The sequence below is a fragment of the Oncorhynchus mykiss genome, chromosome 26 (genome assembly GCF_057628025.1).
Source record: "Oncorhynchus mykiss isolate SJ-2025 chromosome 26, ASM5762802v1, whole genome shotgun sequence".
Lineage (NCBI taxonomy): Eukaryota > Metazoa > Chordata > Actinopteri > Salmoniformes > Salmonidae > Oncorhynchus > Oncorhynchus mykiss.
The window spans coordinates 33813571-33838400 of record NC_143047.1 but is presented as its reverse complement, the minus strand read 5'-3'; the positions used below and the strand labels follow the sequence as shown (position 1 = coordinate 33838400).

At 43.2% G+C, this 24830-nt stretch overlaps 1 protein-coding gene across 2 annotated transcripts; it reads left to right on the top strand.

Moving 5' to 3' along the window:
- Positions 1-947: 947 nt before the first annotated feature.
- Positions 948-23910, top strand: LOC110526688 (ankyrin repeat and death domain-containing protein 1A). 2 transcript variants are annotated; one of them, XM_090222821.1, is made up of 15 exons: positions 948-1632; positions 6258-6361; positions 8358-8456; positions 14664-14762; positions 16164-16271; positions 16961-17059; positions 17251-17349; positions 17677-17775; positions 18409-18507; positions 19680-19778; positions 20099-20197; positions 21652-21747; positions 21945-22146; positions 22559-22690; positions 23662-23910. In XM_090222821.1, the coding sequence occupies exons 1-15, from the start codon at positions 1599-1601 to the stop codon at positions 23721-23723; spliced, it is 1530 nt and encodes a 509-aa protein (XP_090078947.1). In that variant the 5' UTR covers positions 948-1598; the 3' UTR covers positions 23724-23910. The 2 variants fall into 2 exon arrangements, with proteins under 2 accessions (XP_090078947.1, XP_090078946.1); XM_090222820.1 differs by having other exon boundaries at positions 1449-1632; positions 16931-17059.
- The last annotated feature ends 920 nt before the right edge of the window (positions 23911-24830 follow it).

Genomic DNA, 24830 nt, shown 5'->3' with positions numbered 1-24830 from the left:
GATTAACCTTCATGTCTTAAAGTAATGACGGACTGTCGTTTCTCTTTGCTTATTTGATCTGTTCTTGCCATAATATGGACTTGATTTTTTACCAAATAGGACTATCTTCTGTATACCCCCTCATGTCACAACACAACTGATTGGCTCAAACGCATTAATAAGGAAAAAAATTCCACAAATTAACTTTTGACAAGGCACACCTGTTAATTAAAATGCATTCCAGATGACTACCTCATGAAGCTGGTTGAGAGAATGCCAAGAGTGTGCAAAGCTGTCATCAAGGCAACGGGTGGCTACTTTGAAGAATCGAATGTAAAATATATTTTGATTTGTTTAATACTTGTTTGATTACTAAATGATTCCATATGTGTTATTTCATAGTTTAGATGTCTTTACTATTATTCTACTATGTAGAAAATACAAAAAAAAATAAAGAAAAAACCCTGGAATGAGTAACTGTGTCCAAACTTTTGACTGGTACTGTATTTAAACATTAGAATACAAAAACACAGTCATGGGAAGCACAAATAAAACATCACAAATCAGGTGTCTATACTTCAACACCAAAGTTAGATGAGATGATACAAGATGCAGTAATGAGTATCAAAACTGTTACCTGTAAGGAAACGAAGGGCACTATGGTAGATGGCATCCAAAGGTTTAAGAGTAGTAGCAGCTGCACTTTGATAAATACTATCACCATAATCAACAACAGATAAATACGATGGGAGTTAAAGAAACATGAGAATGCAAGTATAGTGTGATAAGAGATGCATACTGGCTACTTCAAACGGCAGATACCTACATCGTAAGGAATTGCTTAGAGATGTCTGTCTCCCTCTTGTGGAATACATGATGACTGGCAAAGATGTTTCTTTAGTTTCAGTATTGTCAGCTATGAGCAAACAGTCTGGGGTTTCTTATTGACTGTTCTCTCTCTCGCCCCATTGATACAGAAGGTGGAGATGTGTTTGCCATAAGATGAGAGAGTAGATTTCCCAAGAAATGTGATTGTGTCAGCTATCAGACAGGGGTTTCAACATTTTTTCTCAATTAAATTATATTCGGTTAAACTTTCTATGAAGTACCTACCTATAATGCTTTATCATAAGACACTGACTATAAGCGTCCATAACCACTCATAAGTGGTTATTAAAGTCTGTATGATGTTTTATAGATTATGAACTATAATGACTTGTAAGAATATATACTGCGTAATAAATAACAACCAAGCTGGTTTAAAACACACAAAAATATAGTTATTGGGCTACACACATTAGGCACCATAACACAGTATTATAAGCCTTTATGTGAGGCAGAAAGCCTAGTTTACATCTATGCGCAGCATTACAGGCTAAATATTATTGCGATCTGAGATGATAGATCGTTCCAGTTCTCTCTCATATCTAAATGATAGGCAATGAATGTGGGCTGGTCCCTCTGCGCTCAACACTCAACACCCGGATGTGTGCGGCACTTTGACTGCATAGTAGAATCGCTGGATCCAGATAATCGACTATTTGATGGGAATCAGATCGCGGATTACGACAAAAAAATGAAATCAACCGAATCAGTGCCGTTTTGGAATCACTGACAGAATGGAGGACGATCTGGTTTCAGAGGATGATATCTGTAAGAATTTATAATTATCTCATTACTAACGGAATAGCTGTATGTATTGGTTTTTGTTATGCCTACTCTGCTCATCTGGCCTATATACTGTACTTGTCTAGGCAGCCTGCCTTTAGCAGGTTATTGCACGCGCGGACACAGTATCAGAACAGATTCAGTCAGAATAATTGATTAATTGATAAGAGCTACCATGAACTGAAGCAAGTTCAAATACTAGGCTATGTTATATTGCAATGTGATGGTTGTCGGGCTGCATGACAGGGCTCATATGGTTCCTCCTTATAGGATGAAACCATAGCCTTTTGATTTGCATTACTTCTGAAATATTATATTGTAGTAGTGCTTGACTTGGGCATCAGATCGCTGGAGCTGAATACCAGCACCTCAAATGTTCTACTGCTTGAGCTCCTGCACCACTTATAGAATATTAGCAGGACCTAGTTTGGGAACCCTGGTCAGTGGTGAGGTGTTTAGCTGTTGTTTTTGCGCTAGTTTATCATTGCACGTATAAGAGGTTGGTGGAACATTAATTGGGGAGGACAGACTCGTGATGGCTGGAGCGGAATGGGTGGAATGGTACCAAATACATCCAACACATTGTTTCCATGTGTTTAGTGCCGTTCCATTTACTCCGTTTCAGCCATTTTTATGAGCCATCCTCTCCTCAGCAGCCTCCACTGGTTGCACTAGTTTTCTGACTTGTAATGCTCAATGTACCGTTTGATGTAGGCCTGGCAATGTTGTCCATAGTACAAGCATATAACCTCCGGGATAGACCGATCTAGGTCAGTCTCAACCAGTCTGTCAATGTTGTCTCATAAGAGAAACCAGCGTCTGTAGTCATAAAGAGTCTCAGAGTAAGAGTTCTGATCTAGGACCAGTTCCCCCCTTTCCATATAATCATATTAATTGTGATTAAAGGACTAAACTGATTCTAGATCAGCACTAAGCCACTTCATGAATACAGTAGGAAGACTACACAGACCAAATCACAGTTATCAATATAGAAACAGTTCAGTCTCCCTCACATGTTTGCCATATCCAGTATGTTGTGTACGCAAAGTGGGAATGTAGTGAGAGTTCTACATTGATGTTTTCCCCAATGTTGATTTAACCGTTAAAAAGTTCCTGGGAGGTGAAACGACAGGCAGCTTTGGCTCTTATACGCACATACATGTGATGGACAACCCATCGGGCACAACGCTGATGCAACAACAGAGAGTCTTTTCTGCGCCCTAAAAAATGATGGCACAATGGTTGTGTGAACGTTTTTGTGTAGACAAACTGTCCGTTGTATCACAAAATAAATATCATCTGTATCACAACCACTGTGTCAAATGTGTTTCAGGCTACATCAGTTGCCAACCTGAGTGAGAACAGGGCCTTAGGGACCTGCTGATGGCCGTTCATTCATCCAGACTATGGCTGCTTCTCAAATGTCACCCGTATAGTGCATTACTTATAGGCCCTGGTCAAAGGTAGTGCACTACGTAGAGAATAGGGTTCAATTTGGAATTCAATCTGCTGGCCCTACAGCATTACCACAGTCTATAGAAAGACAGACATCAGGCCTCCCGAGTGGTGCTGTCACACCCTGACCTTAGTTATCTTTGTTTTCTTTATTATTTTGGTTAGGTCAGGGTGTGCCGAGGGTGGTTTGTTTAGTTTTTGTATTGTCTAGGGGTTTTTGTATGTCTAGGGTTTTTTGTAAGTCTAGGTGTTTATATGTCTGTGGTTACCTAGATTGGTTCTCAATCAGAGGCAGCTGTTTATAGTTGTCTCTGATTGGGGACCATATTTAGGTAGCCATATTCCTTGGGTAGTTTGTGGGTTCTTAGTCTATGTTTAGTTGCCTGTCTGCACTAGCCATAATAGCTTCACGGTTCGTTTTTGTTGTTTTGTTCAGTGTTTTTTCTTTCATTAAAAGAAGTATGTATGCTTACCACACTGTGCCTTGGTCTCCTCCATACAACGAGTGTGACAGAAGAACCCACCAAAAAAGGACCAAGCAGTGTGCTAAAGAGGAGTGGACATCCTGGACCCGGGAGAAAGAGGAGTGGACATCCTGGACCCGGGAGAAAGAGGAGTGGACATCCTGGACCCGGGAGAAAGAGGAGTGGACATCCTGGACCTGGGAGAAAGAGGAGTGGACATCCTGGACCCGGGAGAAAGAGGAGTGGACATCCTGGACCCGGGAGAAAGAGGAGTGGACATCCTGGACCTGGGAGAAAGAGGAGTGGACATCCTGGACCCGGGAGAAAGAGGAGAGGAAGACATGGTCCTGGGAGGAAGTAATGGCTGGGGACAAGACTCTGCCATGGAAGCAGGTGGAGATAGCACAGGAGGAACGACGACGATACGAGGGGACACGGCTAGTATGGAAGTCCGAGAGGCAGCCCCAAGATTTTATTGGGTGGGGCACACGAGGAGATTGCCGAAGCCAGGTTGGAGACCTGAGCCAACTCCTCGTGCTTACTGTGGGGAGCATGAGACTGGTCACGTACCGTGTTATGCAGAGATGCGCACGGTGTCTCCATTTTGCGTTCATAGCCCTGTGCGCTCTATTCCTGCTCCTCGCATTGGCCGGGCTAGAATGGGCATCCAGCCAGGAAGGAAGGTGCCGGCACAGCGCTCCTGGTCTCCAGTATACCTCCTTGGACCAGGATATCCTGTGCCGGCTCTGCGCACTATGTCTCTGGTGAGTCTGCACAGACCAGTGCGCCCTGTGCCAGCGCCCTGTGCCAGCACCCTGTGCCAGCACCCTGTGCCAGCACCCTGTGCCAGCGCCCTGCATTTTCAGGCTGAAAATAAACATCCAGCCAGGATGGGTTGTCAGCTCTACACTCCAGACCTCCAGTGCGCCTGCACAGTCCAGTACGTCCTGTTCCTCCTCCCCACACTCGTCCTGAGGTGCGTGTCCCCAGCCCGGTACCACCAGTGCCGGCACCACGCACCAGGCCTACAGTGCGCCTTGGCAGTGCAGAGCGTCCGATGACGGTACCCAGTCCAGAGCGTCCGGCGACGGTACCCAGTCCGGAGCGTCCGGCGACGGTACCCAGTCCGGAGCGTCCGGCGACGGTACCCAGTCCGGAGCGTCCGGCGACGGTCCCCAGTCCGGAGCGTCCGGCGACGGTCCCCAGTCCGGAGCGTCCGGCGACGGTACCCAGTCCGGAGCGTCCGGCGACGGTACCCAGTCCGGAGCGTCCGGCGACGGTCCCCAGTCCGGAGCGTCCGGCGACGGTCCCCAGTCCGGAGCGTCCGGCCACAGTCCCCAGTCCGGAGCCTCCGGCCACGGTCCCCAGTCCACGCTGATCCACGCAGCGAGAGTCCCCAGCCTGGGGCCTACGGCGAGGATCCGCAGTCCAGAGCCTCCAGCGATGATCCACGGGTCAGTGCTACAAGGGCGGAGGGATTAGTGTAAAGAAGGGGGAGCGGCGTCCAGAACCAGAGCCGCCACCAAAGTTAGATGCCCACCCAGACCCTCACATATAGGTTTAGGTTTGCGGCCGGGAGTCCGCACCTTTGTGGGGGGTACAGTCACGCCCTGACCTTAGTTATCTTTGTTTTCTTTATTATTTTGGTTAGGTCAGGGTGTGCCGAGGGTGGTTTGTTTAGTTTTTGTATTGTCTAGGGGTTTTTGTATGTCTAGGGGGTTTTGTATGTCTAGGGGGTTTTGTAAGTCTAGGTGTTTATATGTCTGTTGTTGCCTAGATTGGTTCTCAGAGGCAGCTGTTTATCGTTGTCTCTGATTGGGGACCATATTTAGGGAGCCATATTCCTTGGGTAGTTTGTGGGTTCTTAGTCTATGTTTAGTTGCCTGTCTGCACTAGCCATAATAGCTTCACGGTTCGTTTTTGTTGTTTTGTATTAGTTTTGTTCAGTGTTTGTTCTTCCATTAAAAGAAGTATGTACGCTTACATCACTGCGCCTTGGTCTCCTCCATACGACGACCGTGACAGGTGCAGTGCTAGAGACGTCACTACAGACCTGGGTTCGATCCCAGGTCCAGCGTCGTCCGGGTTAGGGGAGGGTTTTGGCTGTGGGGGGGGCTTTACTTGGCTCATCGCGCTCTAGCGACTCCTGCAGGCTGACCTCGGTCGTCAGTTGAACGGTGTTTCCTATGACACATTGGTGCGGTTGGCTTCCGGGTTAAGCGTGTGGGTGTTAAGAAGTGCGGTTGATTTGGAGGACGCGTGACTCTGAGGTTTAGAGGACGCAAGGGGAAGAAAAGGGGGGTAAGAAAAAAGACAGGCATCAACATGAAGGCAAATAAATACATTTGACAGATCAATCCATGGCTGAGGCAGTGATCCATACATCACAAAATCCATTGGATAGATATTTAAGAGATAAGATTTACAATGGCAGCCTGGGATCAGTATGTTAACTACCTTGTTCAGGGACAGAATGACAGATATTTACCTTGTCACCTCTGGGATTTGATCTCGCAACCTTTCGGTTACTGCCCCCCCCCCCCCCCCCCCCCCACCCCCCACCCCCCACCCCCCACCCCCCCAACGCTCTAACCACTAGGCTACCTGCCCCCTCCTTGTGAACAGAGATAGAGCCTGACGCTTGTTCCTGTTTCTCCCATCCTCCTTTCCATGGCCCATGTCTGTTCACAGTGCTCCGGTCGGAGAAGGAGTTCCACGATGCAGCAAAGAGGAACGACACGGACAAAATGCGGGAGCTGATGAAGAAAGGAGTGGACATCAAGGCCAAAAACAAAGTGAGTGCATGTATGGGATTGGAGAGCATACACACACAGTCACAGTCGTTGGCAGATACACACACACATATGCACGCATGCACACACACTTACACACAATAGTTTACCACTGTCAATTGAATACGGGATGCTATGCATGTTTTTCATGATAATGACTATTGTTGTCTTGAAACCTGACTGAAAGTGAGTTCACAAGAACTTCTACTAATTCCACAAAACTTATACTAAGCTGTACTGATTCCCATTAGTAAACCACAGTGCAAATACCCAGGAAGGATTTGATCTGACAGAGTCGATGCCAGTCAGTCAGTGCCACACTGCCACTGCCAACGCTTTAGCAGCTGTAGCTTTGTTCCTGCCGTTTGTGCTTTGAAGAAAAGGAAACCAGCATCTTGTTGTCCCGGGAAAAGGATATGACCCGGATTTCACCTCACTGTGGTGAAATAACACCATCCGACTTGTTTCTCTTGGCTAGCATGGCCCAAGGTTTCACCGCTAGGTTGTTAACTGTTTCTCACTCAATGTTCTTGCAAATAAGTTGCATAATAAAAGTGTTTTGTTTTTTTTGCCGTAAAATATAGCATGCAACTTATGTTTTCTTCTCTGTGTTGTGATGAACTGAATTACCCTGCAGGGATCATGAAAGTATGAAGCTGTCTATGTGGTTATATAGTGGAAGTATCTTAACCTAGACTTTACATAACCTTTCAGAGCTGTTACTGTATCTGTTCCAGTGGAAAGGGAGAGAGCTTCTGTCTACCTCAAGCTTCTTTATCTGCATGGTCACGTCCACTGCAGATAAACCACCTTTCATGCCTACATTATTGTTGTGTTTTATTCCATTCTGATTCAGAACACTTTATTGTCCTACATTGGGCGATTTGGTTTGCGGCTGTAAAACAACAATATGAAAGAACAGCTACACACTAAAAACACATCAAAAGCATTTCACATTCAAATGTATTTTGCCATCCCCTCGATATGTTCTGCTGTTGTTACTCTCTCCTCTCTATCGTGTTGTTTCTCTCCTCTATCGTGTTGTTTCTCTCTCCTCTTTATCGTGTTGTTTCTCTCTCCTCTCTATCGTGTTGTTTCTCTCTCCTCTCTATCGTGTTGTTTCTCTCTCCTCTCTATCGTGTTGTTTCTCTCTCCTCTCTATCGTGTTGTTTCTCTCTCCTCTCTATCGTGTTGTTTCTCTCTCCTCTCTATCGTGTTGTTTCTCTCTCCTCTCTATCGTGTTGTTTCTCTCTCCTCTCTATCGTGTTGTTTCTCTCTCCTCTCTATCGTGTTGTTTCTCTCTCCTCTCTATCGTGTTGTTTCTCTCTCCTCTCTATCGTGTTGTTTCTCTCTCCTCTCTATCGTGTTGTTTCTCTCTCCTCTCTATCGTGTTGTTTCTCTCTCCTCTCTATCGTGTTGTTTCTCTCTCCTCTCTATCGTGTTGTTTCTCTCTCCTCTCTATCGTGTTGTTTCTCTCTCCTCTCTATCGTGTTGTTTCTCTCTCCTCTCTATCGCTATCGTGTTGTTTCTCTCTCCTCTCTATCGCTATCGTGTTGTTTCTCTCTCCTCTCTATCGTGTTGTTTCTCTCTACTCTCTCTCTCCTCTCTATCGTGTTGTTTCTCTCTCCTCTCTCTCGTGTTGTTTCTCTCTCCTCTCTATCGCGTTGTTTCTCTCCTCTATCGCGTTGTTTCTCTCTCCTCTCTCTCGTGTTGTTTCTCTCTCCTCTCTCGTGTTGTTTCTCTCTACTCTCTCTCTCCTCTCTATCGTGTTGTTTCTCTCTCCTCTGTGTTTCTCTCCTCTCTATCGCGTTGTTTCTCTCTCCTCTCTATCGCGTTGTTTCTCTCTCCTCTCTATCGCGTTGTTTCTCTCTCCTCTCTATCGCGTTGTTTCTCTCTCTCCTCTATCGTGTTCTCTCTCCTCTCTATCGTGTTGTTTCTCTCCTCCTCTCTCACCATTCTCATTATGTTTTCTCTCTCTTCCTCCTCTCGCTCTCCACAGAAAGGCCGTACAGCGCTGCACTGGGCGGCAGGGGCTGGGAACGAGCAGGCTCTACGTCTGTTACTAGACCATAATAATGAGGTGGATGTGGAGGACAGTGTAGGTACACACACACGCTCACACTCACGCTTACACTTACACTCATGCTTACACTCACACTCACAACCACACACTCATACAGACTCTATTTTATTGTGGGCTATGGCCTCACAAAGTTTATTGCAGTTACTCAGCCATGATCTTCATTTTCTAATGAACTGTGCGTAAAATTGCTCATAACATCCCACCTTTGTTTATGAGCCCTTGAGACAACTCTGTCTCTGTAATGCAGTTAATTTGGGTGTCTAATGAGGTAACAGTTAGAGACCCCTTCATATTCATCAGCGTAGACGTGGGGGGTCGTAGAAATGACCTTACTCAGTGTTTCTTGTCTGGTTCTCTGCACAGACACACACAAAAGTGCATGCTCGCACACACCCGCACACACACACACACGTATGCGCGCACACACACACGTATGCACACACACAGTAAACACCCTTTGTCTCAGGACACTGGCATTATAATGACTGTGATGATGAATATTTCATCAAACACAAGTAAGACACAGACAGGCAGTCTAAATGGTGATTTCATGTGTTTTGCCACTGCAATGTGTTGACTGTGTCCTGCTTGTGCTACTGCAATATTCTTAATTACAACATACATAAGGTTGTAGCCTACATTCTAAATGAACCTACAAAATATTCAGACCCGTTGACTTTTTAAACATTTTGTTACATTACTGCCTTATTCTAAAATGGATTAAACTGTTTTCATTCCTTTTCAATCTACACAAAATAGCCTGTAATAACAAAGAATAAACAGGTTTCTTTACATTTTGAAATAAACTGAAATATCACATTTACATAAGTATTCAGACCCTTTACTCAGTACTTTGTTGGAGCACCTTTGGCAGCGATTACAGCCTTGAGACTTCTTGGGTAGGACGCTACAAGCTTGGCACACCTATATTTGGGGAGTTTCTCCCATTTTTCTCTGCAGATCCTCTCAATATCTGTAAGGTTGGATGGGGAGCGTCGCTGCACAGCTATTTTCAGGTCTCTCCAGAGATGTTAGATTAGGTTCAAGCCCGGGCTCTGGCTTGGCCACCCAAGGACATTGAGATTTGCCCGAAGCCACTCCTGCGTTGTCTTGACTATGTGCTTGGGGTCGATGACCTGTTGGAAGGTGAACCTTCACCCCAGTCTGAGGTCCTGAGCGCTCTAGAGCGCTCTTCATCAAGGATCTCTCTGTACTTTGCTCCGTTATTCTTTCTCTTGATCCTGACTAGTCTCCCAGTCCCTGCCGCTGAAAACATCCCCACAGCATGATGCTGCCTCCACCATGCTTCACCGTAGGGATGGTGCCAGGATTCCTCCAGACATGATGCTTGGCATTCAGGTCAAAGAGTTCAATCTTGTTTTCATCAGACCAGAGAATCTTGTTTCTCATGGTCTGAGAGTCCTTTAGGTGCCTTTTTGCAAACTCTAAGTTAACTGTCTTGTGCCTTCTATTGAGGAGTGGCTTCCGTCTGGCCACTCTACCGTAAAGGCCAGATTGTTGGAGTGCTGCAGAGATGTCCTTCTGGAAGGTTCTCCCATCTCTACAGAGCAACTCTGAAGCTCTGTCAGTGATCATCGGGTTCTTGGTCACCTCCCTGACCAAGGCCCTTCTCCCCCGATTGCTCAGTTTGGCTGGGTGGCCAGCTCTAGGAAGAGTCTTGGTGGTTCCAAACTTCTTCCATTTAAGAATGATGGAGGCCACCGTGTTGTTGGGGACCTTCAATGCTGCAGAATTTTTTTGGTGTACCCTTACCCAGATCCGTGCCTCAACACAATCCTGTCTCGGAGGGCTATGGAAAATTTTTGCTCTGGCATGCACTGTCAACTGTGGGACCTTACATAGACAGGTGTGTGCCTTTCCAAATCATGTCCAATAAGTTGAATTTACCACAGGTGGACTCCAATCAAGTTGTATGGAAACAGGATGCACCTGAGCTCAATATTGAGTCTCATAGCTTGAAAACAATTCTAAAGCCCATTTTTTTCTTTGTCATTATGGGATATTGTGTGTAGATTGATGAGGGAAAAAGTATTTCATCCATTTTAGAATAAGGCTGTAACATAACAAAATTTGGAAAAAGTAAAGTGGTCTGAATACTTTCCGATTGCACTGTATACATTACATTCAAAAGGTATTCACACCCCTTTCCAAATTTTGATGTGTTACGGCCTGAATTTAAAATGTATTCAAATGAGATTGTGTCACTGGCCTACTACACACAATACCTCATAATGTCAATGTGTAATTATGTTTTTAGTAGTGTTTACAAATTAATTTAAAAAAAATAAAAGCTGAAATGTCTTGAGTCAATAAGTATTCAACCGCCAAGCCTAAATAAATTCAGGAGTAAAAATGTGCTGAACTTGTCACATAATCAATTGCATGGTACAATAATAGTGTTTAACATGATTTCTGAATGACTACCTCCTCTCTTTACGCCACACATACAATTATATGTAAGGTCCCTCAGTCGAGCGGTGAATTTCCAACACAGATTCAATGACAAAGACCAAGGACATGTTCTAATGCCTAGCAAAGAAGGGCTTTGTGAAATAAAATTTAAAAAAGCAGACATTGAATATCCTTTTGAGCAGATACAGGCATCTTTCCTAACTCAGTTGCCGGAGAGGATGGAAACCACTCAGGGATTTCACCATGAGGCCAATGGTGACTATAAAACAGTTAGAGTTTTTAATGGCTGTGATAGGAGTAAACTGAGGATGGATCAACAACATTGTAGTTACTCCACAATACTAACCTACATGACAGAGTGAACACAACACAACATGCCTACCACTTTTAAGCTGCAAAATATTTTTTATTGTGAAACAAACAAGAAATAAGACAAAAAAACAGAACTTGAGCGTGCATAACTATTCCCCCTCAAGTCAAAACTTTGTAGAGCCACCTTTTTGCAGAAATTACAGATGCAAGTCTCTTGGGATATGTCTCTATAAGCTTGGCACATCTTGCCACTGGGAGTTTTGCAAAACTGCTCCATCTCCTTCAATTTGGTTGTGTTCCGTTGGTGTACAGCAATCTTTAAGTCATACCACAGATTCTCAATTGGATTGAGGTCTGGGCTTTGACTAGGCCATTCCAAGACAATTAAATGTTTCCCCTTAAACCACTCGTGTTGCTTTAGCAGTATGCTTAGGGCCATTGTCCTGCTGGATGGTGAACCTCTCAAATCTCTGGAAGACTGAAACAGGTTTCCCTCAAGAATTTCCCTGTATTTAGTGCCATCCATCATTCCTTCAATTCTGACAAGTTTCCCAGTCCCTGCCGATAAAAAAACATGGTTATTTAAAAAATGTTTTAACCAGGTAGGCCAGTTGAGAACAAGTTCTCATTTACAACTGCAACCTGGCCAAGATAAAGCAAAGCAGTGCAACAAAAAATAAGAGTTACACATGGGATAAACAAAAGTACAATCAATAACACAATAGAAATATATATATATATATATATACACAGTGTGTGCAAATGGAGTAAGGAGGTAAGGCAATGAATAGGCCATAGTAGTGAAGTAATTACAATTTAGCAAATTAACACTGGAGTGATAGATGTGCAGATGATGATGTGCAAGTAGAAATACTGGTGTGCAAAAGAGGTAGGTAGTTGGATTGGCTATTACAGATGGGCTGTGTACAGCTGCAGTGATTGGTAAGCTGTTCAGATAGCTGATGCTTAAAATTATTGAGGGAGACATAAGTTTCCAACTTCAGCGATTTTTGCAATTCGTTCCAGTCATTGGCAGCAGAGAACTGGAAGGAAAGGCGGCCAAAGGAGTTGTTGGCTTTGGGGATGACCAGTGAGATACACCTGCTGGAGCGTGTGCTACGGGTGGGTGTTGTTATGGTGACCAGCGAGCTGAGATGAGGCAGAGCTTTACCTAGCAAAGACTAATAGATGACCTGGAGCCAGTGGGTCAGCCGAATATGTAGCGAGGGCCAGCCGATGAGAGCATACAGGATGCAGTGATGGGTGGTATATGGGGCTTGGTGACAAAACGGATGGCACTGTGATAGACTGCATCCTGTTTGCTGAGTTGGTGTGTTGGAGACTATTTTGTAGATGACATCGCCGAAGTCGAGGATCGGTAGGATAGTCAGTTTTACGAGGGTATGTTTAGCAGCGTGAGTGAAGGAGGCTTTGTTGTGAAATAGATTCTAGATGTAATTTTGGATTGGAGATGCTTGATATGAGTCTGGAAGGAGAGTTTACAGTCTAGCCATACACCTAGGTATTTGTAGTTGTCTCAGAACCGTCCAGAGTAATGACGCAAATCGGGCGAGCGGGTGCGAGCAGCGATCGGTTGAAGAGCATGTATTTAGTTTTACTAGCGTTTAAGAGCAGTTGGAGGCCACAGAAGGAGTGTTGTATGGCATTGAAGCTCGTTTGGAGGTTTGTTAACACAGTGTCCAAAGAAGGGCTAGAAGTATACAGAATGGTGTCGTCTGCGTAGAGGTGGAGCAAGGAATCACTCGCAGCAAGAGCGACATCATTGATATATACAGAGAAAAGAGTCGGCCCGAGAATTGAACCCTGTGGTACCCCCATAGACTGCCAGAGGTCTGGACAACAGTCCTTCCGATTTGACACACATGAATTCTATCTGAGAAGTAGTTGGTGAACCAGGTGAGGCAGTCATTTGAGAAACCAAGGCTGTTGAGTCTACCGATGAGAATACGGTGAGTGACAGAGTCGAAAGCCTTGGCCAGGGCGATGAAGACGGCTGCACAGTACTGTCTTTTATCGATGGCGGTTATGATATCGTTTAGTATCTCAGAGTGATGAGAGGTGTTGGGTTTGCGCCAGATATAGCGTTTTCCTTGATGGCCAAAAAGCTAAATTTTAGTCTCATCTGACCAGAGTACCTTCTTCCATATGTTTGGGGAGTCGCCCACGTGCCTTTTGGCAAACACCAAACGTGTTTGCTTATTTTTGTTCTTTAAGCAATGGCTTTTTTTGCCAGTTCTGTGGAGTGTACTGCTTAAAGTGGTCCTATGGACAGATACTCCTATCACCGCTGTGGAGCTTTGCAGCTCCTTCCTATCTTTGTTCTCTTTGTTGCCTGTCTGATTAATGCCCTCCTTGCCTGGTCCATGAGTTTTGGTGGGCGACCCTCTCTTGGCATGTTTGTTGTGGTGCCATATTCTTTCCATTTTTTAATAATGGATTTAATGGTGCTCTGTGGGATGTTCAAAGTTTCAGATAGTTTTGTATAACCCAACCTTGATCTATACTTCTCCACAACTTTGTCCCTGACCTGTTTGGCGAGCTCCTTGGTCTTCATGGTGCCGCTTGCTTGGTGGTGCCCCTTGCTTAGTGTAGTTGCAGACTCTGGGGTCTTTCAGAACAGGTGTATATATACTGAGATCACGTGACAGATCATGTGACACTTAGATTGCACACAGGTGGACTTTATTTAACTAGTTATGTGACTTCTGAAGGTAATTGGTTGCACCAGATCATATTTACGACACGCAGTTGCGCGTAACGATGGTGACAGGTGTGCGCCATAACGAGCAGCCTGATGACCTAGAGGCCTGAGAGGGAGCACACTTGACACAGAGACAAATTCCCCTTTCAGCAGGACAATAACCTAAAACACAAGGCCAAATATACACTGGAGTTGCTTACCAAGACAACATTGAATGTTCCTGAGTGGCCTACTGTAGTTACAGCTTTGACTTAAATCGGCTTGAAAATCTATGGAAAGACTTGAAACTGGTTGTCTAGCAATGATCAACAATCAACTTGACAGAGCTTGAAGAATCTTTCAAATAATAATGTGCAAATATTGTACAATCCATGTGTTCTCAGGTGTGATTCTAACATGTATTGACTCATGGGTGTGAACACCTATGTACATTTGATATTTTTGTATTTAATTAACAATAAATTAGCAACACTTTCTAAAAACATGTTTTCAATTTGTCGTTATGGGGTATTGTGTTAAGATGGGTGAAAAAATAACAATTTCATCCATGTTGAATATCAGGCTTTAAAACAACATTTGGAATAAGTCAAGGGGAAAATACTTTCTGAAGGCACATGTTATATATGAGGCAGAGATGTAGGCTACATAATCATGGAGATCAAATTGGCTGCGAGTCCAGAAGAGGGTGAGTAAAGTGAACAGCAGCAGATACTTGTGTGTTCATTCTATTTCTACAACATGCTGTCCCTTCTCAGTTTGGTATGAATCCTCTGCTGCTGGCAGCCTGGTTCGGTCACCTCAAGATCCTACAGATCCTCGTGGCCTCTGGCGCAAAGCTCAACTGTGAAAACAAAGTAAGTTATTCAATTAATTACATGAATTGACCCAATACAATGGAATGGATCCTACCCCCAATGATGTAAAAACGCGGATAGAACTACATCATGCAATTATCTTCATGTTTTAGTGTTTTAATTGTGTCTATTCTACAATTGTGTCTAATTGTAACTAGTCATTGCTTGTGTAATTCAGGCAAACAATATGCTGTTTGTATTCACACATATGCACACAAAAGAAAAGCCAACTTAACCAATTGCTTAATCAGGGGTACTCTGAGTTGGCTGGACTTCAAAAGGACAAGAAGTTGAGCTAATGTGTTCGTTTGTTCACTCAACAAATACTGCTCGAAGTTGGCTGAATTTGAACAAGCTTGTTGAGTAAAATTTCAAATTCATGTTTGCTCAAAACCAATCATCTTCATATTTCCCTGCAGGTTTGTTCTCAGAATTGTTGATTAATCTTATGCTACATTTTTCTGAACTAACCCAATCTGTTAGTAGTTGGACTTATTGCACCAGTTACTGAGATGGCTGTTCCAGTTTAGATGATTTAGGTCTCATTAATCAAACTTCTCTACCCCAGCAGTCAATTTTGGATATCCTTACTCTGGCTGGATTCCTCAAAAAATTACACATCACTTTGCAAGCCCGCATACTGTGTTTTGCAGGGTTGTGTCAGACCAGTGTGTTATGGTGTAATTAGACCCTCAAAGAATGATACATTGTCATAAAGAGTTTAATTTGAAAAATAACATTCACAAACATTTTAGCATCCAGGCAATGGCGGAGCAATTTCTGCATATTACGCCTTTAAAGCTTGCAAATATAGTGCTCTGTAAGTTCATTTATATGTCATAATAATTGACTGACTGACTTGATTTAAGCCTTTGGCTCCTATGAGGAGCATAGGCCATTGACAAATGTACTCCATCTCACTCGGTTTGGGGCAAGTGTCACGCCCTGACCTTAGAGACATTTTATTTCTCTATTTGGTTAGGTCAGGGTGTGATTTGGGTGGGCATTCTATGTTTTCTATTTCTTTGTTTTTGGCCAAGTGTGGTTCCCAATCAGAGGCAGCTGTCTATCATTGTCTCTGATTGGGAATCATACTTAGGCAGCCTTTTTTCCCACTTAATGTTGTGGGTAATTATTTATTTTCTGTGTGTGCCACAGTTGCGTCACGGTCGGTTTCTGTTTACCTGTGTTTTTTGTGAAGGTTTCACTTTATTAAAGATGTGGAATTACATGCACGTTGCGCCTTGGCTCATCTATGACAGGGAGTTTGAAGACAGTGAACGTGACAGCAAGTTTTCCAGATCACACCACTTGAGGCGGCTTTCAGTCATTTCTGTCTTACAATTCATTTTTGTATTATAATAAGACTTATAATATGTTATGTATCTGTCTCTCTGTCAGAATGGGCTGGGCCTGCTGCACTGTGCCGCCCAGCGGGGTCATAGCAGAGTGCTGGAGTTCATCATGGAGGACCTAGTAGAGGATGTACTGCTGGACAGGGTGGACAATGTGACTGCCCCACACCACATTACCGGTTCTTCACTAGCACGCTTTCTGCACTTTCCTAGTTCTTCCAAAGACCTTTCATAGCAAATTCCTTGAACTTGTATTTTCCTGGGAGTGCTTTCCTTTCCCAGGACTTTCCCAGTACTGTCCTAGGGCTTTCCTTTCCTTATACTCTCCCTGTGTGTGCTTTAGTCTCAACCCTGCCTGGTTACAGGATTTACAAGGGAAATTGATGACACAATGAAATAAATCTTGTTTACTTTAAGAATTTGATTGATGCAGTATCACCACCCTCTGTGCACAACAGATACCTTGAGGGTTTGCTATGCTACCTATTATTTATCCTGTGCCATGTTGGATGTGTTTACTAGGATGTCAAACCTGCTTGTCGCATGTTGGCTGGACATCAGTGACATCAAGCCCCACCCCCAACAGCCAACTGTCGCTTACAGAGTGACAGACTAGTCCCTTGCTCTGTTGGCTAAAACGGTTGGCTTGTGTGTTTGTGCAGGAGGTTATTAGTTCGAGCCCTGCTTGGGGCAGAACAGAAGACACTGTTATTCCATACTGTCAATACTTTCATACTGTAATTTGGTCATATTGTCATTAGTGTCATTTGTCCATACTGTGATGTTGTCATTACTGTTACTGTCTTCTTCTAGTTAATCCCTCACTCCCTGTTTTACTGTCAGTCTGGGAAGACAGCGTTTCACCTGGCTGCAGAACATGGACAACTAGAGGTGGTTGAGTTCCTCATCGGTATGGGCTGCACTCACGGCCTCAAGGATAAGGTAGGTTGACACGTGGACACATACACACTTATAGGTTAATACATGATTAGGCTGGTGTTACAGTAGCGAGAGTAAACATGAACTTTAAACACATTTTCCAAATGTGTTTAATTACTTTTCGTGTGTTTGTAACTAAGATGTTATCATGTAAATAGCATGATGTCTTTGATGTGTTTTTATATATTGTATAGGATGAAAACATGGCCATCCATCTAGCAGCCAAGCATGGACATAACGAGGTCCTGCAGAAGTTAGTTGAGACAGGAGTGGACATTGACGAGAGAAACATAGTGAGTAAAGAACATATTGTCACTGTCAGGTGTGGTGTAGGGTTAAAAGCAGCCCAGAAACTATATTTTATATTCAATACCTTTTAGCTGTCGTGGTTCCTGCTTCACTTTATATGGATAATGATGAGAAAAAATAGTTTACTGTTAATTTATGTTTTGCTTCTAAACCTTTATTTTGCCAGGAAATAACAAATTATATTTTACTATAATAACAATTAGGGTTACTGCTACTTGTTGTTCTGTTTTATATGGTTGATTATTCCCTATTCTGTTGATAGAATGTAAAGCTGATGGAGGCCTTTTGTGACGTGATATTTGGTTCTCCAGGACGGACTGACACCTCTGCACCTGTCCTCTGATGGAGGTCACTATGAATGTGTCAAACTACTGCTGGAGGCCTGCTGTAATGTCAACGCGCTGACAAACGTAAGGGTCAACTTTCAATTAACTATAACTCATAAAGGCTTTATAGAGCATTCATATAGCTGTAAATGTAGAGGACCACCTAGAAGTGGGTGCACTGACTGGGACCTTCTCTTCCAAGACATTGATGTTAAAACCCTTGCAGAGACAGGCATGGATGATACTACATGATTTCTAAAGCATCTAAATATGTCTTAACAAAGTCTTTATAAACCCTTTCTAAGTCAGTTGTAATTAGTTTAAAGTAGTACCTGATTATCACACTTACATTTAAGAATCTGAGATGGATGGATAGATAATTGGATGGATAGATAATTGGATGGATAGATAATTGGATGGATAGATAATTGGATGGATAGATTGGATGGATAGATAATTGGATGGATAGATAATTGGATGGATAGATAATTGGATGGATAGATAATTGGATGGATAGATAATTGGATGGATAGATAATTGGATAGATAGATTGGATGGATAGATAATTGGATGGATAGATTGGATGGATAGATAATTGGATAGATAGATAATTGGTTAGATAGGTGACATTATACACAGTGCCAACTAATGTGTGAGACTGATGTACATTAGTGAGTCTGAACTGTGACCTGTCCCACTATGTTGTTGTCTGTGCAGAAGAATATGAATGCCCTCCACTACGTGGCCCAGCACGGCTTTGAGAGGGAGACCAGTCTGCTGCTGGAGGCGGGCGTCAACACAGACACGGTGGATGGTGTGAGTATGCAAGCCAACCTTTAACCATACTGTACATGCTACATTAGTTTGTGCATCGGTTAGCTCCCCTGTAGGAATAGTTGGTAGCACTTATTGCAACTTGGTTAGCTCCTCTTTCAAATTACAATAGTGAACAGCCAGGTCTTTTAGTTAAGCCCAACAGCTCAGAATACACCAGTAGGGTTCAGCATCTGCACCATGTCTTCTCCACTCTCTTTTTCCTAACTTTTTCCTACTCAGAGAATTGGTGCCACATTTGTTTGTATAATTCAGTGCATGTCCTATATTGATGTTTTCAGTGAAAGTGTTTTATTTATTTTATTTTTTAAGGAGTAGGACAGTCCCACTCCACTCATATGTTTGTTGTATTGGATAGAGAGAGTCAATAAACAGGTGTTCTGACATGCTAGTTTTAAACCCTTGCTGCAGCAGTAGGGTCCTGGAGGCAGCAGCTTAGACCACTGGATTCGCCCAAGACACAAAAGGTGTTTTTTCAGTGCCTCAGTGCAGAATAGGTTCTCTCCATAGATCTTTGTTTTAGTTTGTGTTTGACACAAGACCACAAGCTACAGTACAACAGGCCTTTTCCTCCCACGTACCACTAATCAAAAGAGAACCATCGCACTCCCCCAGAAGCTTGGCTGGTGTGTAAAACCCGCCAATTCAGACAAACAAAGAGGTGTAATGGGTTCTTACTGAATACCTGTCTGTGTAAGTTATCCCTGATGCAGTGACCATTATAAAACACAGTGAATAATGAAGTAAGATTTATGCAACGTCTTTTTGAGTGTGAACTCATTACACCTCCTTGTTCCTCCCACGTACCACACCTCTGGAACTCCCTCAATGACAATCTCAAAGCTGCTCAGACTGTTGGTGCATTTAAAGCAGGCCTTAAGACTCATCTCTGTCGGCTGGACTAGCCTCGTTCCTAGACTCCTATTGTTGTTTTCATGATATTGTTATATATTTTTAAATGTCTTGTTTGATATATTATCATTAAAAATATATATATTTTACTGTACTTCCTAGTTTATATTTCATTTTATGCACTTTGAGATTATTCTTGCATAATGAAAAGCGCTTTACAAGTATAACTTATTATTATTTACGTGGCATCTGTATGTGGTAACCATCAATGTGTATCTAATTTTACCTTGTGTTTTGAACAGCAACACACATCCCCTCTTCACACCGCCGTGCTCCACAATCACACCGAGGTGGTACGGCTGCTAATAGACGCTGAATGTGATCTGGACATATCTGACAATGTGAGTAATGTTTCCACTCTCTGGGCGTTACAGTAAACACCTTACTGTATGGAAACTTTCTATACAATGCATTCAATGATTTGTTAGGCCAATGGTGCATCGTGTACCTTAGTGTCTGTATCGATTCTGAGTCATCGTGTTGCGTGATCTGTGTGTTAAGTTTTGTGTACATTATCATTGAGGTAAAGACCATAGAACAGAAAGAAGGCTTCTGTACAGTAACTGCCATAACACTTGTAACACTAATGACCTAATTCATCTCTCTTTTTCTGTCTCACTCTCGTTCTTTCTCCCTTCCCTCTCTCCCTCCTTCCTTACAGAGGCTCCAGACAGCCCTGCACATCGCAGCAGAGCATGGAAGACAGGACATCGCTGAGATGATCCTCATAGCTGGGGTTAACCTCAAACTACTGGATAAGGTATTTGATTTAATCTCATTTTAAAGGGTAATTTTTTTATCTTGTTTTTTATTTACCTTTAGAAGTGAAGTGATCCATTAAAACATGGCGCAGCAAACAAGAACGCCTGTATGTGGGAGTTATAATGGATTGTTAATAACGCATGGATAAAACACATTTCAAGAGTTTATCTAAATTCCAATGTGGTTGGACAACTCATTGAGGGTATCAATCACTGAAGATATGGTATCTAAATCATATCAATACAGATAACGTGTTTCACTGACAGTCACACTTGCAATAAAAATTCAATAATGTCAACTTTATTTTCCTTGATGGTAAAATTGCATTGGAAACAATGCTGTGTATTAAAATAACTCATATCATATAATACAAACATTTAACATCAAAATTCCCAACACACTTAAACACAATTTCTAAGAAAGCTTCCATTTTCATATCTCATCAGTCTGGCACAGCAGATGCTTCCTCCTGTGAGTAATAGTCCTGAGACTAGGTTAACATCTCATGGGCTCTTTGTGTAGTATGGGACCAGCCAGTGTCTCACTGGATTAATGAAATCATTTCCCCTATTCCCGTTAAAGTGTGTATAAAGGGCTCAAGCATTATTTAATTCCAGTCTGAAGACTATGCCAGGATCCTGTTAATCAGAGCACACCGGAGAAAAGCATTTTGCAACAGAAAACAACAAGTATTGCTTATTAGATAAGTTTAGGTAGTACCTCTCATTTCACTGTTTCCCCCCCGAATTAGTGCTAATGAACTGGACCCACGACCCAGGTGAATTAGTGCTAATGAACTGGACCCAGGTGAATTAGTGCTAATGAACTGGACCCAGGTGAATTAGTGCTAATGAACTGGACCCAGGTGAATTAGTGCTAATGAACTGGACCCAGGTGAATTAGTGCTAATGAACTGGACCCAGGTGAATTAGTGCTAATGAACTGGACCCAGGTGAATTAGTGCTAATGAACTGGACCCAGGTGAATTAGTGCTAATGAACTGGACCCAGGTGAATTAGTGCTAATGAACTGGACCCAGGTGAATTAGTGCTAATGAACTGGACCCAGGTGAATTAGTGCTAATGAACTGGACCCAGGTGAATTAGTGCTAATGAACTGGACCCAGGTGAAGTAGTGCTAATGAACTGGACCCAGGTGAAGTAGTGCTAATGAACTGGACCCAGGTGAAGTAGTGCTAATGAACTGGACCCAGGTGAAGTAGTGCTAATGAACTGGACCCAGGTGAAGTAGTGCTAATGAACTGGACCCAGGTGAAGTAGTGCTAATGAACTGGACCCAGGTGAAGTAGTGCTAATGAACTGGACCCAGGTGAAGTAGTGCTAATGAACTGGACCCAGGTGAAGTAGTGCTAATGAACTGGACACACGGCCCAGGTGATGTACTGTATGTCATATTGAATCCAGTGTTGTGGCTGTGTGTTGGTACTCTCAGCAGGGGAAGACTTCTCTGGAGGTGGCAGCCAGAGGAAACCATGTCATCTTAGTGGACATGATCATCAAAGCAGACCGGTTTTACAAGTGGGAAAAAGTAGGTTCATATTTAAACGCGCCTGCAGCTCTACTTTGTTCATGTTGAGATCGACTACTTTAGGTCTTCGTAGCTGTACCAGATCATCACGATTCCGGAATGAGTGTTTTGGAATTTCAGAATTAAATATCAGTCTGCTTCGCAGCTCAACTGCAATGCAGTCAATCTCAAACACACCCCCTTTATTTGTGTACCAGGACAACGTGATCAGCGATGATGATTCGTGGCTGGGGAAGCAGCTGAGCTTTAAGCAGGACCACCAGGTGGAGACCCAGCACCTGCGCTCTGTCACGTGGAGGCTGGCCACCAAAGACCTGTCCCGCGGGGAGTGGAAGAGTCTCGCACAACACTGGGGCTTCACGGATGCCCACATACGCTCCATAGAGCAGCAGTGGACAGGTGAAGTGTTGGCTTGGTCTAGAAATAACCCCCAGAGCCTAGCTCGTTGTACTTTTCAGATCTGAAGCAATCACTTAGGTCTAAGTGAAAATTCAACTTTCCATCTAGCTTTCTATCTGATTTTAAGGGCGTTTCCGCCATATTGCTTACATTCATATGATTCCTTCAGATCTGTAAACACCAAAGAGCCTTAGGAATAAGGAGTTAGCAGCCTGGGCGGACAGGTAGCCTTTAGGTGAGAGAGGCTGACCAGTAGCCAGAGGGTTGCTGGTTCAACCTAGAGGGTTAATTGACATATCCCAGGTACCATATCCTGCCGTTGTGCCCTTGAGCAAGGCACTTAAGCCCAGAACTGTCCTTATTGTAGCCCACCTATTTTATATAAGTCTCTTATGACATTCACATATGTTAGGTACAAAGAGCTTCAAGGAGCATGGGCACCGTATGTTGCTGATCTGGCTGCATGGAGTAGTCATCGCAGGGGAGAACCCAATCAAAGGCTTGTATGAGGGACTGACGGGGATCTCCAGGACCGACCTAGCTGGTGAGTCAATGGAACGGGGGACGGGAGTCAACACCCATCAGGTATTCGAACCTGAGCACCAGGGCACAATGGGCGAATAGCATTTTTTTAAATAAAAAAACAACAATGGATGTTCTTATCGGACTGTACTGTCCAATCATTGTCAGTCATTTCATGCCTACTGAACACTGCCCAGCTTCCCTCTAGACCACACTGCTGTCTAGCCTGGGGGAGGTAGTTGTCCAAAAGCTTTATGAGCATATTATGTAGTGGTGTAAAGTAACTAAGTAAAAATACTTAAAGTAGTACTTCAATCTTTTGGTATTTGTTTCATTAGCCCATTGTTGATATAGTCCAAAAATGTTTTGCATGTCAGCAATGAAGTTTTCATGATATATAAGTAGAGAAATACAGCCGGTAAGATGCATTTTGCATCATAAGAGGATGCAAAATGCATCACACCGGCTGTATTTCTGTACTTTGAAAGGGTATCTGAACTTTACTTTATTATTTATATTGTTGACAACTTTTAGTTTAATTCTAAAACAGTCCTAAAGCAAATATGTACTTTTTACTCCCATACATTTCCCTGTCACCCAAAAGCACTGGTCACATTGAGTGCTCAGGTAGGACAGCAATATAATCCAATTCAATTACCAATATAACAGGTTTTCATCCCTACTGCCACTTTTCTGGCAAACTCACTATTATGTCTGAGTTTTGGAGTGTGCCCCTGGCTCTCCGTAAATTTAAAAAACAAGAAAATTGTATCGTCTGGTTTGCTTAATATAAGGAATTTGATGTATAGTATTTACTTGTACTTTTCTCAAGAATGACAATTTAGTACTTTTTCCACCACTGATATTGTGGTTATTAATTACATAAGTACATTAAATGCTGGTTTGACCATCTTTTATCATCTCTACCAGTAATGGTCCGTAGCCCGTAGGTCAACTTGAATGAACAAAGAAGTTTCCTTTTTCTTTCAACAGAAAGCATCAGACAGAAGGCAAATGCAGACACAAGCTCTCCCAAGAAATGCACCGCCATGTGAACAAGTCCATCCTGAAACACACTGATATACTGCAGGAATAAATGCCCATTCCAGGGTTCAAAACTAAAAATAGTGTCTGAATAAAGTTAACACACTGAACAAAATATAAATGCAACATGTAAAGTGTTGGTCCCATGTTTAATGACCTGAAATAAATGATCTCAGAAATGGTGCATTTGCACAAAAAGCTTATTTCTCTCAAATTTTGTGCACAAATGTGTTTACATCCCTGTTAGTGAGCATATCTCTTTTGCCAAGATAATCCATCTGCCTGACAGGTGTGGCATATCAAGAAGCTGATTAAACAGCATGATCATTATACAGGTGTACCTTGTGCTGGGAACGATAGAAGGCAACTCCAAAATGTACAGATTTGTCACACAACACAATGCAACAGATGTCTCATGTTTTGAGGGAGCATGACATTGGAATGCTGACTGCATGAATGTCCACCAGAGCTGTTGCCAGAGAATTTAATGTCCATAAGCCTCAAGTCATTTGAGAGAATTTGGCAGTACGTCCAACCGGCCTCACAACCACAGGCCACAGGTATGGCGTTAGGTGAGCGAGCGGTTTGCTGCTGTCAACGTTGTGGACAGAAAGCCCCATGGTGGCGGTGGGGTTATGGTATGGGCAGGCATAAGCTACAGACAACGAACACAACTGCATTTTATCGATGGCAATTTGAATGCACAGAGATACCATGACAAGATTCTGAGGCACATTGTCATGCCATTCATCCGCCACCATCTCATGTTTCATCATGATAATGTACGGCCCCATGTCGCAAGGATCTGTACACAATTCCTGGAGGCTGAACATTTCCCAGTTCTTTCATGTCCTGCGTACTCACCAGACATGTCACCTGTTGAGCATGTTTGGGATGTTCTGGATCTACGTGTATGACAGTGTGTTCCAGTTCCTGCCAATATCCAGCAACTTCGCACAGCCATTGAAGAGGAGTGGGACAACATTCCATAGCCTTATCAACTCTATGTGAAGGAGATGTGTCGCGCTGCATGAGGCAAATGGTGGTGAAACCAGAGACTGACTGGTTTTCTGATCCAAGGTATCTGTGACCAACAGATGCATATCTGTATTCCCAGT

Coding starts and splice junctions, on each gene's coding strand:
- LOC110526688 (XM_090222820.1), top strand. CDS start 1,599: ATGGAGGACGATCTGGTTTCAGAGGATGATATCT. Junction 17,776..18,408: donor ATGTCAACGCGCTGACAAAC/GTAAGGGTCAAC, acceptor TTGTCTGTGCAG/AAGAATATGAATGCCCTCCA. Junction 21,748..21,944: donor GGTTTTACAAGTGGGAAAAA/GTAGGTTCATAT, acceptor TTTGTGTACCAG/GACAACGTGATCAGCGATGA.